A 16,801-nucleotide genomic window follows, 5' to 3' on the forward strand; every position below is an offset into this window, starting at 1 on the left:
CCTTCGATGGCGATAGGAAAGAAGGAAGAAAGAAAGGAGGATGGATATTGTGTACAGCTAAAAATGATTTTTGGTGGGTAAAATATGGCTATATTCTTAAATAATATTTCAATTGTGGGCCTGGTTCTCATATCTGAAAAGCTCCAGTGTTTGTATTTAAGCTCCAGTGTTTGTATTTAATCACTAAATGCTGCTAGGATGTGGATTTTATCCCAGTTTAATTTTTGCCATTTCACCATTGACGTCCATCGCTGTCTTTTCCCGAGGAACTCACCCCCCTGGCCTGATTGTAATGTCTCAAAAGCTCCAGTATGTATATATATGTATATATATATATATATATATATATATATATATATATATATATATATATATATATATATATATATATATATATATATGTATATATGTATATATGTATATATGTATATATATATTATATATATATATATAATTTCTTTATTTAGAGATATGGAGGACCAGTTAGACATTCATAATGTTAATTGTTGTATTGCAGTAAGGCCCACAATTGTACCATTTAGAATGCTTTATTGTCAAGTTTATGCATCTTATAAATTTTACATGTAAACTGCATCTGAACCTATAAAAATGAAAATTTACAATCCAATATGAATCCGTTCGCTGGATCAGAGTCCATCACTGTTAATGGCAAGTGTCAGCTACTTCTTTAACTTCGGGCCAAAAATAAGTTTTGACACAATTTAAGTATATAATACAGAATAACATTGGTTTGACAGAATCTAACATGAGTTTACAGTATCACGCTCACAGAGGTGAGTGGCATGCATTTTCCTTATGTGCCTTCCAGTGAGGTTCCTCTAAATGACCACCAAGTCTCGCTGAAGAGCAGAGGAACACATTTACTTTTAACCAAAGTGCTTGTTTGTTTCCTCCATGATTTTTTTTTTTTAACCAAAAAAAAGATGGAAAATGCATTAGAAGGCAAAACATTCAACATGAATTACATCCCAAAAAAGACCATTTGGTGACAAGAGGGAAGAACAAAATGTCAGCTGTACGGTGCTGAACTACAAAAAAAATATCATGGTAAGGAGAGACAACTGAATGATAAAAAAATGTCTTTGTGTCAAATATTCTAGAGCCCAGGTGAGAAAGACACTCTGCAGTCACTCATGTAAAAATAAAACATAAATAAAGGGGGAAAGAAGAAAAAAAAAACTCATAAACCATCTCCTACAAAAAAGGGATCGTTACTGTATGGATTTTTGGTCCCGTAGTAAATTTGAAACTTAAGAATGGGGAATCTACTGACGGTGATACAGTGTTTAACATGTATGCCTCAGTTGTGAGATCGAGGGCTGATCGATCATTCGAAATTGTCCCTACCTATGAGTGTGTGCATCTATGGTCATTTGTCTCCTTGTGCCACGCGACTGGTTGGCAACAAATTCAGGTTATACCATGCTAACTGCCTGCCGATAGTTGGCTAGGACAGGTCCTAGCACCCCCACAACGCTGGCAAAGATAAGTGGCTTGCAAAATAGAAGATGAATGAACCAAATAAAGTTCCCTGGCCCTGATATAGATCAGTAAACAACTGGCGCAAGAGGGAAAAAATACACTGAGAAAATATCTGAAAACAACAAAGCATTTTTGTCACAGTATTAAATGATGGTTGAAAAAAAATGACACTGAGGTCTGTAAGAAACCTAAATCTAAGCAATCAAAGGCAAATAACCAAGAGGCAAAATGGTCAGTGGTGTGATGAGCGGGGCATTGATCGTGAATGAGCACTTCTTCACTATGTTTAACGAAAACCACCCGTAAGATTTTATGAAATCAAATTGTGCGGTTTCACTCAGTTGTAACATTAAACATTGTCCTGTACAAAAAAAGAAAAACATATTCAACTGTGCCTCATGATGAGGCGGTGACTATGTGATATTGTATACATGTGCTGCGTTTGTTTCACAGCTAAGTGTGTGCGATTAGACACTTTAGGCAAGGGCATCTGTGTCCTATCTACATCGTGGCTGCTGGTTCAATTCAGCAAAACAAGGCGGCTCGAGTAGTTCGTTATTTCTGGAAGGGGACACATGTTGGGACTTCAGGCATAACAAACGCACCTTCACTCTCCCATGCTGATTCATCTCCACTGATTACACTTTGGCCATTCTGGCTCATAATCAGCTCCATCGAATGGACCAGGCAGGGATTCACACATGCTTAAAACAAATTAACAAAAAAAAAGCATGTGTCCCTGCTAGCAAAGGCGCCATGTTGTATTAAAACCAAAATAGAGCTGGCGTCTCATTGAAGTTTCAGAGTTCGCTGCAGCTTGGCCTTTCCTTAGTCTGCCACTAAAACATTGCCTCATAGGCTTCGTCCCATGATGATGATATCCTTGGGAAAGCCCTCCATCTTGGCCACCTCAAAGCAGCCAAGCTTACTATAGAAGTCCAACATTCTCTTGTCAGTCTGGCGCACCTTGCAGAAAGCACCCTGGGAACCTAGACATGGAAAACCAAAAGCAAAAGGAGAGTAGAGCATCAGAGAACGTTCATTTAACCCAAAGTCAAAATGGATTGGACGTTTAAGGATGTCAAAGGCAACCACTGAATTAATGAGTGCCCTCTAAATGTTAAAATGAAAAAATGCCGATTAAAAGAGTTCTATAGTACTTGGACGTAAACCATAAAACATTTTGGTTTATTGATAGATCTAACAAGTTGTTGTATGTCTTGTTGTGACAAAAAAACCCACTGAAATAATGAAAAGTGGGAAATGTACATTTATGAAGTTCTAAGAAGGTAAAATTATGATCACTTGCTATTTATTTGCAGCATCTTTCAACAAAAAAATCCCTCAGGAAGCTCAAGATTAGAAGCTTATTGTGTGTATCTAATGTCTAAACCTACCGTTAGCTTTGAGGGAAGATAGTAGACATCCCATCATACTTTTAGCCACACTGGGATCGGTGACCTTGGCATGGATGTCAACCCTGATGAGTGAGGGGAAATTGGACAGAAAAGATTCTGGAAGGCCTTCCTCTTCCTCGTGGAAACTTAAAATCATCTTCTGCGGAAACGCGGATAGAAGAGTCAGCGAGTGAACGTCGTGCAAATAGGACGATGATGAAGTGAAGACTATGATGTGTTACCTCAGCTTCCGTCAGGTCTTTCTGACCGTCAGGTTTGTGGTACTTCTCTTGCATGAAAGGAATCCAGCTCATCTCGCATTTCTTAATAAAAGGTTTGACGTCCACCGTGCCCAGCGCGTAGCCGCAGATGCCTTCGTCATCCTCCAGCACGAAGCCGTAGTCTGGGCTCAGAGACAGAAGACCTCCAACCATTCTGCCAAAACACATCATCCATTTATACACATTACGGCACATTCTCACAACAATATGTCAAAGTCGGCGCACAAATTTATTTCAATGAAAAAAAATGTTAAATGCGTTGCCATTTTTTTCCCCTGCGAAAAAAAATTCAAGCAAAAATGCGTGTTAACATTTCCACCTAGGAAACTACACTCGTGTCCTGACTACAAAGTGTGATGCTCTCGAGTAAGTAAAAATAAATCTTACTTATCCCCAATGAGGTCTGATTCTTGCTCAGAGAACGGCTCATCTTCCATTCCTTCATAGTACATTTCTTTACAGATTTTATAGACTGAAGCCTGCCAAACATAAATAAAGACACAAGGTGTTAGCGTCTTCAGCAAGGAACAGGCGCAAAAACTAACGCCAGACATTTTGGGAAAAACTCACCTCATCTTTGGAAAAATACGGCCGTATCGAATAGATTTTGGAGGTTGGCAGGGAAGGTGGAGGCTGGTAGAAAAGATCGTTTGCCCCATCGATTGGCAATAATCTCTGTGGAGGTCAAAAGAAAGCGATTCAGTTTCCTTAAATGCCTCGCTACTCAATTGCTACACTGAAACCACTGTTAAACCAAAAGGAGGAAGATAGTGCTCAAGCAAGATATTTTGACTGGATATGATCCAACAAAAAGTCCCATTCCTTGTTGATCTGACAGTGGGCTACCAGAGCAAACATCACTGCAGTGTCATCGTTACTTTTGGAGCACGGCGCGAAAACCAACCATATGTTTGCTAAAAATACAGTAAAACAAAACAGGCGAGATCTTTTGGTCTGACCAAGGTTTTACTTGCTGAAGGAGATGCTCCTTTCCCTTGAGTAAGGCATCGCAATATTTCGCTGCGCAACCCTCCTGTTGAGAAAAAGTAATGAGGCTTGCGCTGAGAGAACTCCAGGGGGGACGGGTGGGCACATGCCTGAAGCATTCAGGACAAGTGAGTTGGTCAATTTGCCACGTTTTAATTGAATTCCTCAGCAAGGTTGAATGGCGATTGAATGCCAACGTTTGGGTTTCATCCTGGAATTTTCTCCCCATTGCAAATGAGCGGGCGCACTCGCTTGCGCTGCGATGTTTACGCGGGCGCTTCCTGCAAAGAAAATGAGATGTCATGAAAATAAAAAAAGGTAAAAAGCGCTAGCCGAGCTCGCGTGCGCCGCCTGCGCTAAGGGAAGAGCAGCATCTCCTTGGGCAGTTGCTGAAAGAAATCCAAATGGATAAAAAAATGACTGTGAGCTCGTTTTGAAAGAGCAACTTAAAAGTCTCTTTCACATATGGAATAAACTAAGTAATGAACCTTCAGAAAAGGTCAAGGCAGTTCAATTCCTCTCTGCTGAACAATCAGCTCACCTTTGACAGACCAAATCCCTTCATTGCCGCACTTTTCGACCAGTGTGGTTTTTATTCTTTTTGCTTAGAACACGTTTTCTTTTCCATTTGATTGCGACAAAATCGGTGAATTAGATACCTGGAACTCTCCTGCTAGACCTCCCCTAAAGGCCCACGGTTCTTGGTCTCCTTTAGGGAATTGTGCTGAGGACTGACTACGACACCCTGTTAGGAGCAGAGCCAAGCGGAGAGTGTTACCAAAGCACGTGGCTCTTGCACACAAGTGAAAATAGCGGGGAGGAAGGAAGGGCAGTTACGGGTTCCTAAAAGCACAATTCAATTGGAATTCAAGCATTGAAAATAAACAGTAGCGCCTCTTTGAAACTGGATCAAGCAACTAAAGCTTACGCGACAACGATCAGAGGAGAATCAACTCCGGGTCAGTAGCACGGGCCTATGTAACTTTCACGTAGTGGAATACATACTACCCCATTAAGTCAATGAAGACGCTTTTCCTTTCCGCCAAACTACCGACCACAAAGCATACAGTAGCGTATTCCATGTAAGTTTCAGCTGCCGTCACCCCTGCTGATCGGAGGTCACATTCTCTTCTCATCTGCCTTACACCTGACCCAAGAAGAGCCACGACAGGCCAAAACGCATCTGTCCTTTCTGCTTACCAGTCCGAAGCCACAATTGTTAAGGCGCAAACCCAATACGGATGACTGAAAAACCAAAGTGTGTACATGAGCAAGCCGCGTTTTGTGACCAGACTAGGGACGCACGCCTGCTTTACAAAACGCATGCTGATGCCTAAAAGCGCTTCCGACACAGCAAGCGGATGCACCTACGGGGGGACGCCGTCCTTTCTTCAAGTTAATGCAATGATACTAATACAAAGTCAAATAGTGAAAAGCGTCTCAAACTCATTTCACCCACATAACAACATGCAGGGGCTAGCGACCAGAAGCGTATAGACGACAACTAAAGAGTACGATAAAAGGATTGTGCTATGGGTAACTTTGAAAGCAAAGGGTGAATTCCCTTGAGTAGGTGTATCTGGCTGGTCTGAAACACTTCTATAAGCCTACTGACAGAGAAAAAAGCACAAGTTAGAGAAGCTGCCAGGGGGGGAAAAAAGAGAACATTTGGGAGTGAACGCTTAAAATCGCTGCGCCAAGATATGACTTCATCCGGTTTGAGGGGGCTGCCTCCTTTCCTCCAATTCATCTATCACAATTTATCAGTCGCATTCAATAGAAAGGCATGAATCTGTTTCGCCCGCACTGCACATACATCGGCCACTGTCGATCCAATAGCAGTAGAAACTTGTACTGTGGATTCTTCCATCTGTACATAGTGAAGGGAGAAACAGTAGAAAAGGATTATTAATAGTTGCACTCAGTACAATAAGAGGGAGGTTGTGGCTAAGTGCCGGCTGCACAGCTTCCAGCAAAATGGGGCGCCAATTGTGCACATGACAATGCAGGTATTAAAAAGAAGAAAAAAAGGCAAATCTCAAGATAAATAAGATGGTCACTATTCTGTAGCAGTTACATTTTGATGAAGGGTGAAATTGTGGTTTTGCCAATATGGGTTTGCTGCCTGCTGTGTACTGAAGTCCTCAGCTTTACCATATGAGAGAAACCTGTAAACAAAACTGTTAACAGAAATGAACCTACAGGCCATGCTGGTGCTTTATACTCTCCTTCTAGCACTTTGTTTTTCATACCAATCTGTGTTACTCAACTGAAAAAGAGTGGATCATCTGACATAGTCAGGTAGGGAAGAAATATTGCACTTCTGGTTCTGTAATAGAAGGCCTTGCTTGGTTGAATAACAATTTGAATAGATGAATGCCATAAAAACAAATAAAGGGCACCATCATTCACAAATGTCTGGAACAGAAGTGTAGTAATCGGTGTGACTGATAAAGTTATATCGCTCTGCTGATAAAAAAAAAGCTTTGTAAATCAAGAGAGTAGCTAAGTTTAGCTTGAGTTGTTTGTCCTACACCTACAGGTGGACTGTTCTTTTTTTTTAAATGACTACGGCCATCTTTACAAATCTTTACAATAGCAACTTTACGTAGGAGATACATCTGTCATTTTAAAATAATCATCATAAAGAATATGCAAGTGACAGAAGTTGCAATGATTAACTGAATACCATTAATCCATTATAATTAATCCAATTTAATTGCATTATTTGAAAGCAATTATATCATGATTTTAAAAATATGAAAAAGAAATATGATTAAAAAACAAATTTAATTTTATCGTATCCATATTATCAAGAGTAAAATAGTTGTACACCCCACTATAAACACTACCACTATTAGAAGGGGCGCTCATCTACGGTACAAAATAAACAAACAGGAGAAATACTACACTTTCTTTTGTAAGGGGAAGGAATCCACCCTGATCCAGATTGGGTAAAAAGGATAAAAAGCCATTTGAATTTGGAATACTGCATGAAAAATGAGATTTCAATGTTATGCACCAGAATGGCCTTCCATTGTAAGTGAATCAACTTGCTGTTCAAGCTCGCGTCGCATGCGCGTAGGAATGGGAAGCCCCACGGGTGCCCCTAATCACAAAACAGAGATACAAGTGAACTGCTTTGTGTGGGCTTGTGTTTGTGGCGTTAGAGGGTACACAGCAAGCAGCAGTAACCTCATATGGGTTTTTAACCACTGCGATTTGTTTGGAAGAGTACATCAGAGAGGTGGTAGCAGCACAACCAGCATGTAGTCAGATTTAAAAGGGGCTGAAAATACGGGACTACACCATTGTGGTGGAAAGTAGTGTTAAAAAAACTACCAGAGAACATTTTCAGTATGAAGGCCACGCCTATCCTGTATACAGGCTGGCCGTATTCTTTGAACACGGTATTATGTTTTTGGTTAAAGACCAATAGAAAGTACAATCTGTAGAGCAGACTTTGAAGAAGTCAGTCATTGCACAAATTAACTCAATGTCTGCTATAGACTAAACTCTTTCTATTCCTTGACATGAAGAGCTGTGTGGCACCTCTTATACACACCTAGCCATAGGACAAAGGACTTGACCATTGAAATGATGCTCTTGATGTCCCAGATGTAAGGGTAGAGGTCATATAGGATGGTGCGGTTGGCTGAATTCGACAGGCGCGTAAACATCTGTATGACTGAGCAGCACATCTCCTCAAACTTCTCCGCCCTCAATTGCCATTCTGCAACCTGCAAGACAAAAGAATGAGCATTGAGGCATTGAGAGAAAGAGCAAGTTGTTGTTGTTGTCTCTCTGCCACAGGTAATCATATGTACGGCTGGTCATTTTTAAATGGAATGTGTCATTTTCTCTTGTGCATTTTCAATGACTCGACAAAGCAAAAGTCAATTTAAACTGGATTCTTCATAGACTTTTTAGCCAGTTGCAGTCCTACACACTATACATTCTTACCCTAACAGCACTGCATAAGATTTAAATCCTGGGAAAAAAACTACTGTAATTTGGTATTAACAGCCTCTTAAAAACACAGCTTGAACTTTGTGTTTAATAGTCCTGTGCGGGTAATTCAATGATTTCTACTGGTTAATCAGCGGCATGTCTTTTGGTGAAAATGTCCCTTAATTCTCACGTGTCTCAAAGTAAATGTGGTTTAGAGATGAACAAAATCAATTTTCTTTTAAAATACGGTGCTGGTGTGTCTTATGAACCAAAAACTAAAAGTATCATCCAACCTTCTCATCTTCTTTCATCTGGCGGTTAACACTAACGACGCTACTGTTAGCCCTCAGCCAGTTGAACTCCTTCAACATCTGCATGGCCTTGGGGCCGTACTCGTACGGCAGGTAAAAGAGTTCCGCCAGCAGACACAGGTCCTCGATAGAGAGTGGCTCCACGGTGAACAGTGGCTTTTCAGTGGGACCAGGCACAAACACATCCTGTGGAGGAACATGTTTAAGCGAAGCCCTTAATGGCTAAGATGTTTTGGCAAGTCCTCAAAATTTGTCTGTGGCACCTGCTTGAGTTGATCGTCTGTCTGCATGGGGGCAATATCACTCCCAGAGTCCTCCTGTAGGGACTCTTCAAAAGACTTGGACTCTGCCAAGCTCTCTTTGTCCATATCCATGGGTTTAAGATCATCTGCCATCTTGTCAGCAGAGACTGGGACCTCAATTTTCTGCTCCGTGCTCACCACGGCGTCAGGCTCCTCCAGCTTCTCCACCACCATCTCCATGGGTTCCTCGTCAGAATCCTTCTTCTCCACCTTAACAGATGCAATATAAGCATAGGTCCAAAATCAAACAAAACCTTTACAGTTCTAACACAATTATTTAGTAAGTAGTGCATTTGAACATGAACAGTAGATACATGCCCCCTCCCATTTTCCTACACAACAAGTATTAGCCATTTTTCTGATAAAATGATTGAATTTCTTGGGGAGGAAAAAAACAACAACTACAATGCTGGACAGCGATGAAACGAAATAGATGAGCAGAAGCCTACCTATTACGGGTTGCGGCTAAGTAAAGTATAATGTATTGTTATGAGATGATAGTGTGGTAATTTAAAGGCCAACTGCTGTGAGGCGCTTTATTAGTGTATACGCAGCGTTTTTTCCAAGTATGCGAAAAAAAATATATTTTTTCAATGCATTTCGATTTGTCATAAATTCTTTACACATTTTTGGGGGGAGGGTCTCAGAAGCAGTGTCTTACTACTACCTCCTCTTCCTGTTCAGGAGTTTTTGCCATTGGATGAGGCTCCAGTAGGTGAGGCGGCATGGCTGGAGACATTATGGGCTGCTGGAACACAGTCGTCACCGTTGTGGCCGCGCAAAGAGAAGGAGAGGCCACCGAGGATACATCGATAACTGTACTTTTGGCACCACTCTGAGGCACCTGCCGGCCTAGAACAGCCAACCAAAATTCGTTGGTTACGGTGCTACCACAAGGTAGGATAAGAAGTGTTGACCATTTCTCTTACTGTTGTATTGATGAGGCACAACAAAATCTCCAAGCCATTCTGTGAGTGCAAGTTTCAGGGCAAGCTGGGGACTGTAGAGCATGTCAGTTTCCAGTTCTTCATCACTACCCTCATTCTCCAACTTAATTTGGATGGAAACAGTGCTGTCCTCACCGTCAGCTGTTAAGAGGCAAGAGGATTTCAATGTTATATACATGAGTCGCTGTAAAGAATATAACTTTTACCCCGAAAAATCATTACGTACTCATGACCACATCCTTGCGCACGCCATTCATGTTAGACTTATACCAGGTGGCCAGGGTGTGAATGGCAACAAAGTTGGACTCAAACTCGCAGTTAGGGTTGGTGAGGACACCCTTGAGTCTGGGAATGAGTTCTGTGGATCGACCCTTGTAAGGACCCAAGAAGAGCCTCTTCTGGTCATAGTCATTGGCATGAATATTGTCCCAGATCACAGGGGCTCTTCTCAAAATTTTGGATACTTCCTCTATTGACTCAACTGTGATGTCTTTGGATACCACTTTTGGTCCTGCGAATAGAAAAATCATGTTAGCGTCAACTTCAAATAAGAGCAGTAGTGATGTTTCGGAGGAACTGTGTTTCACATGCCTGTCCAAAGAATGTCGATCCCAGGGAGCAACTTTTCTCCTACCGTGTGAAGGTAAGGAGATTGAGGGACATTTGGGTAGCAGAAAGTTCCACAATACTCTGTTTATTTAGAGAACGGGGGCGGGTGGGTTTGTTAGTGAGGCTAGGAATACAGGTGTGTAATTTCAGATAGTTTCTTTTTTTAAATACCTGTGGGACAGAATAAAAAGGTTTCTGGCTCTCCAAGGTATTGGTAGATTTCATTGGTGATGGAGACCTGAGCGTGTGCAAAGGAGCTGAAAACTTCCTTGTCGGCAGGGCACATGTTGTGATCGATGTCATCAAAAAGTAAGGCAAATGACTTGCAACCAAAGTGTGTCACCTAATGGACAGAGATAGTTTGGAAATAACTCCTAACAAAGCAATGGTAACGCAAATGTTTTAAAGATTGGCTAGTAGCCTGACTAAAATTCATACATGCCCATGTTTTCTTTTTAATTATTACAGAAATGCAAGTTTTAGACATGTCCATACCCCCTCACTTAGGGTTATTTCAGTGACTAGTAAGTTGTGTTGTACAACTAACCTACCCCTGTATATCGTTCTATTCATGTGGAAGAATAAAATACTAAAATACACTTAAACCCAAGACATTTTGCTGCTGGGGCAGCATTAAGTATACAGAACCATTGGGTTAGATAGCACATTAGGCTCTGCAGCATAGAGTGAAATGACTTTAAGCCATGGCTTCATTTGAATCATGTCTGACTAAAAAATTCCACATTTCCCACACAGCAAGGAAATTGGTAGAAAAAAAACACATTTCTTCAGAATACTATGTATACTTATTGTCTATTGTTCATTTAATTGTGGAGGACCATTTTTCTCAAGTAATATTTAGTGGGAAGTAAATAATATAACGTTTATTCCCTCTCTTTCTACATTAGGAACATTTTAATTGTCTTTTTGATGTAAATGCAATACCTGGTCAAGTTTTCTCTTGAGCGCTGTGACCTCTTTCTGATTGGAGAAAGTGATGTCAAGTCCAGGAGAAATTGCATAGATGAACTCAGTGCAGTATTCTTTGGCTGCTCCAATTAGAGTGATAAGTTGCTCTGGAGTTAAACGGGAAATGAACAATCAATGCTGTGATCACATGTAATGTATAGTCTACACCGAAATAAGCGCTAACTATATTACGTTCCCCATATGCGCTTAATAGTCACCTGCTTCTTCGACAGAATATAGTTCCCTCCAGAACATTCTGTGTTTGTAGTCATCTTTGGGGGCATAAAGGTATGTATTCAGCCCCCATTTCTGCTGCCTGTGAAACGGTGATTGCACACACAAACATGACATATCACGATACATTCCCAACAGATCATGAATATGCTCCCGACAAAAATCGATAAACCGTTTTAAAACTATGTCACTTTTGACAAAGGAACCAAGAAGTTGGTACCAACATTCCCTACTAAAAGAGTGCACAGCCATACCTCTACTTACGAAATTAATTGATTCCAGATTTTTTTCTCGTAACTTGAAAATTTCATAAGTAGGTGTACTTTATATGTAAATTCTCTAATTCGTTCCACGGTCCTCACACAACTACCAACTAAACCCCATAAAATTGGTCAAAGTGGCCCGATTTTGTATGAAAGATGTGAGGAAACACAAATGAGAGAAAATTATAAGGAAAATATTTATCAATGCCTTAAAATAAAAAAAGCATATGAAAATGTGCCCTGCACTGCTGAAATAATACCCTCCCGGGTCGTTATTATGGGAGATGTAACACCCGTGTTTGTCCGCCAGATGGTGGCAAGAGCCCGTTCTACCAGGGCCGAAAGCTGTCCACTTTGTATTACATTTTAGACCTTTATGTGTGCCCCATGAGTGTGTGTGTGTGTGAAAATATGTGCTGCATTGCATTTGTAGGGGTTTTAATGCTTAAAACAGGGAATTGGAATCATTAATAAGGGGAGCATTTAACTGGGGTGGACAGGTATGTAAGAGAGAATCTTGAAACATGGATAATGGTTGTGAGAGAGCTAATTGAATTGAATGCTTTTATTGTCATTATATGAGATAGAATGAGAGTGATTAAATGGGAGCCCAGTAGAGGGTAGCAGGTCTCTAAAGTGAGAATCAATGCATCCGCGACAATATTTTCAAAATCAAATAATGGATAAGCAAATGGATTTACTTTTTGGGAGATTTTGTAACTTGGATGTTTTTCGTATCTCGAGTCACTCATTTGCATATAAAAATTAATAACCTGAAAATTTCATATCTAGAGGCATTCATAAGTAGAGATATGACTGTATATGTCAACCCATTGGCTGCCAATGCTAGATGCCCAATCCCTTTTAATTGGGAGGACGAATAAATTGGACACCTAGTGCCATCAGTGGCACTCAAACAAAAGCATTCAAAGGCAGTTCTCCAAAATTAAATGAATTGGTCACCTGGCATTATCAACAGGAGCCAATGATTTAAGACATTCAGTTGTTTAAGAATGTTGCAATAAAACCATTTTACAGAAATAAGCCAGAAAGATATTTTTGACAGTTTGCAACAATAACAAACTGTTTATTTTTCTATTTAAAAATAGTGTGTTTTGCTTAATTGTTGTAAAATAGAATTAGGACATAACCATTATTGTGAGCCTTGTATCACAAATCGTATTGTACCCTGAGCTGCCCCGAAGTTCCAAACTATAATAAACAGGTTAACATTTTCTTACCTCCTGAACAACTCTTTTCGTTGTTCCATTGTCCATGGTCGCCCATAAAAGCCTGCAATAACAACCAGTGTTGTTAGTCCTTATACACTGCTGTTAATACAAGCGACACTTGTTCTAGAGGTCAAACAATAGCCAATGAAATCTAGAAATGCTTTTAAGAGTTCCCAACCTCAGCATTTACTCAACACTACATATTTACTGCACTGTAGTATGTAGAGTACATGTGTACATGCAGGTAGGTACATCATGCGAAATCAAAGACCGATTGTTGAATCATTTTTTGGGGATTTGGGAAGAATACATTTTCTGGGATGTGGGACAAATTGCAATTTTTTTGTCAAGATAAACACAGTATCGAGAAAAGTTGACTGTTGTGGCCCACGTCTCGAAGTTGGAAGTGCCGATTGATTGCCTAGTATAGTTCCCTTTCAGGCATGCAAAAAAGTGCAATAATGTACCGATATTAACCTCAACACAATTTGCCGGATCAGAGGACATGGTCATTTTTTTGCTCGAGACGATGTTGAACAACACTACCCTGACTGACAAGCTGAATAATGAATTTGTAATATTTGTTCGTCACGGGTCACATGACATCCTCCGTGCCAACCCATGCCTTGACACGGCCAGTGTTGCCAGATTGGACTGGTTCCCACCCAATCGAGGCATTTTAAAGCCTCGAAGCAGGAGAAAAAAAAGTTTAATAATACATTTAGGATTTTTTTTAATTATTGTCTTTATTGCAACAAAAACAACGCTATAGTTTGAGATTCCACTAATAAAAATGTCCCTCACTGCTGACATTTTTCCAAGGTTATAAAAATGAACATGAACTGCTTATTAGTTAAGGGGTAAGATATTATCTTGAAACGGAAGATTTGACTATAGCTCCAGACTACCAGGAAAAAAATGTTGTCCAATCATTTATTTTGAAATTCTATGTGGAGTAATTGGAATACTGCAAAAGAAATTTGGTATCATTGGAAAGCTCTGGAAGTCCTCTAAAGAACACAAAATGCGATTGGATGCACTGGATAGGAGATATTTTGGTTTACAAATGTCCTCTGCAGAGGACAAATGTAAACTATTGGTAGTCAGGAGGCTATGAGTGGGCTGGAAACTGTTGTTCTGGCAACCCTGGACACTAGACTTGATTTACACGCCCACTTTTGGTCAACACAAGCTTTGAATTCCCATGATATTTGGCCCACCACTAATTGCCACATAGCGGTTCATTTTGTGACAAATGACCCGAAAATTATTAGGAAGTGTAGGTATATGTTTTCATGGAAATCATAACATCTTGTTTGTGTGTGAAGGAATCATCACTAGACAAGGGGAAACAATGGCAGCATGTCAATGTGGCAACAATCGCATATACACAACACGCATGATTCTTGCAAATTTATTTGAAATTACCTTCCACCACTCCACTGATGAATTTTCTGTGGCCCGTCGTTTCCACGGTGGTCTCTTCGGACTCTTTCGTCAGGCCTGGACTCGCGGCACAAGCCTCTTCCAAGGCTGGGCTGGTGCTCGGTCCTGCTTCCACCTGCGTCGTCTCCAGCGCCTTATCCTTTTGAACCATTTTTAAAAAATGGCACAAAATCCTCAAAGACGAATGGAAAACTCGGAATCGAGAGAAAGTAGTATTTTTTTGCAGAATGTCGAGCAAGGAAAATGCGTCACGACCAAAGCCCGGCGGAGGTCTGGCGTTTTCGGCAAGCCTGTCAAAAATGGTGGAAAAGTCGTACTCGTTTTCTGTTTACTTACTGAGAATCTCTTTCGGATTTTACACGATAATTTCTTCGAGTTATTAGAAAATGAACCATTATATGGTTGGTTTAATCGGAGCGGTCGCTCTTTCAAAGGGATTTGGTCCCGTTTGATTTCTATTAGTTCTTCCTGTTTACACCCATTGCGCATGCGTACCAGACTAGTTTGAACTGGTTAAAACCAGATTTGACCTAACAACTAGCACAAATGCACTTCAACTGTCAAGATAGTTCACATCCATGGCATAGGAGTAACGCCCAAGCACCAATAAACAACAAACGTGGCATCATGTGAATTCATTGAATTGATTTAATTTTAATATCAAGATTACTGTTAATTAATGTGTTACCAAATGATATGGAACACAGGTGTTTATCATTTTGTTGGTGATGCAATTGAAAATAACTTTCAAGGGTCTGGAATTAAAAAAAAACAAATGGGGAAAAATAACCATATTTCATTAAAAATATTTATTAATAAAGAACAAATAAATGCATACTTGAAAGAAAACATTGTTGTCTATTTTCTTTCTGGGGGAAGAAGGTGTTCCATGCAAATAAATGAAATTAGGCCCTTCACCATTATTGACATGTATTTTTCCTAAACATTTTTTTGGAAGTACGTATGAAGTTGATTTCGCATGATCTTGATCCCAAATCTCAACTCACTTTTAAAAAAGTGCATCTAAATATTAATATTAATAAAGTAATTCTCAAACTCGTTTTTGAATATCTAATAACACAATTATACATAAATGCTGCGATTTTTTTTTTGCAATTTTCTGCATTAACGCATATTTTTTAATCTTGAAAGTAGCAATATACTATTTCCCCACTAGATGACACTAACTGTTAATTTTGCGTTGCGATGTCCTCTCACGCTTTCTATATTAGTACATATAGCAAAGTTGAAGGAAAAAATTATTTAATATAAAAATAATGATATAAATGTAATCAAAGTATCTCTTGCTTCACATATACATACATACCACGTGTGTATATATGTACATACACACATGTAGTATATATGTACGTATATGTGAAGCAAGAGATACTTTAATTACATTTATATAATTATTTTTATTTTATATACATTTTTCCTTCAACTTTGCTTAGAGCAAAGAATGATCAATTTCAGCATATGTATGTAGCATTGCAGACCTGACCCCTGACATTCAAGCTGTTTAATTTGTTAAATTAATCTGGAGCTTTTTCACCCCGCGCTTCCAGAAGCCCCTTCCATAAACTGGATTGGGTTGATGGACACTACCATACAGTCAAACTTCTCCCACAGCAGCTCAATGGAGTTGAGATCGGGTGACTCTGCTTGTTACTCCATTATAGATGGAGCTAAACGGTGTATACAGCATACTCTTTAGTATTAATTCTCCTATGGCCTCAACAAGGCATCTTTCACGAACTGGATGTTTTGTTTTTGGACCATCCTCTGTAGTATACCTTAGTGATGGTTGTGCATGAGACTCACAGTTGATCAGCAGCTTCTAAAATATTCAGATGGGCCCACCTGGCGCCAACCGCCGTGCTACGTTCAAAGTCACTTAAATCATTTTCTTTCTCTTTCTAATGCTTTGACAAGCAGCAGACCATGACTATATCTACATGCCTAAATGCATTGAGTTACAACCATGGGATTGTTTGATGAGAAATTTGCCCTACTGAGCAGATAGACAAGTATGCCTTATACAGGTATACTATGTTCATTCATATAAACTCGCAAGTGATCTGTAGTCTATGCCACTGCTTATCAGTCAATTTCGGGGCATAAACAGACCCATAACTGTTCACAATCACATCCAAGCACGTTTCAATGTGTAGAATTAATCTAACAAGCATATTTTTAGAAAACAAAGGAAGCCAAATTAGAAGAAACACTATGCAAGCACGGGACAAGCATGCAAACCCCGCATGAGCGCGGCCATTGTTGTATTTCCCCTTCAACATTATTTTTAATTGGAGGCGACACTTGCTCACTCATGGGTTTCTGCCATGATGAATCATATCACGGCAGCC

At 39.9% G+C, this 16,801-nt stretch overlaps 1 protein-coding gene across 4 annotated transcripts; it reads right to left on the minus strand.

Annotated features, from left to right (window-relative positions):
- Nucleotides 1-529: 529 nt before the first annotated feature.
- Nucleotides 530-14,922, minus strand: oga (O-GlcNAcase). Of its 4 annotated transcripts, none has more exons than XM_077613049.1 (20): nt 14,769-14,922; nt 14,415-14,571; nt 12,996-13,047; nt 11,476-11,573; nt 11,234-11,364; nt 10,460-10,631; nt 10,271-10,369; nt 9,906-10,190; nt 9,662-9,820; nt 9,400-9,584; nt 8,694-8,942; nt 8,413-8,616; nt 7,734-7,908; nt 5,985-6,038; nt 4,828-4,913; nt 3,752-3,856; nt 3,569-3,660; nt 3,143-3,335; nt 2,901-3,060; nt 530-2,492 (listed from the first exon to the last, which is right to left on the minus strand). In XM_077613049.1, exons 1-20 carry the CDS (start codon nt 14,919-14,921, stop codon nt 2,356-2,358), a joined length of 2,946 nt encoding a protein of 981 aa, XP_077469175.1. In that variant the 5' UTR covers nt 14,922; the 3' UTR covers nt 530-2,355. The 4 variants fall into 4 exon arrangements, with proteins under 4 accessions (XP_077469175.1, XP_077469174.1, XP_077469177.1 ...); XM_077613048.1 differs by having other exon boundaries at nt 9,397-9,584; XM_077613051.1 differs by lacking the exon at nt 5,985-6,038.
- Between the last annotated feature and the right edge of the window lie 1,879 nt (nt 14,923-16,801).

This window comes from Stigmatopora argus, chromosome 11 (genome assembly GCF_051989625.1).
Source record: "Stigmatopora argus isolate UIUO_Sarg chromosome 11, RoL_Sarg_1.0, whole genome shotgun sequence".
Taxonomy (NCBI): Eukaryota; Metazoa; Chordata; class Actinopteri; order Syngnathiformes; family Syngnathidae; genus Stigmatopora; species Stigmatopora argus.

Coding starts and splice junctions, on each gene's coding strand:
- oga (XM_077613048.1), bottom strand. CDS start 14,921: ATGCGCAATGGGTGTAAACAGGAAGAACTAATAGAAATCAAACGGGAC. Junction 9,585..9,661: donor TGTGCCTCATCAATACAACA/GTAAGAGAAATG, acceptor TGGCTGTTCTAG/GCCGGCAGGTGCCTCAGAGT. Junction 3,661..3,751: donor CGTATTTTTCCAAAGATGAG/GTGAGTTTTTCC, acceptor TATGTTTGGCAG/GCTTCAGTCTATAAAATCTG.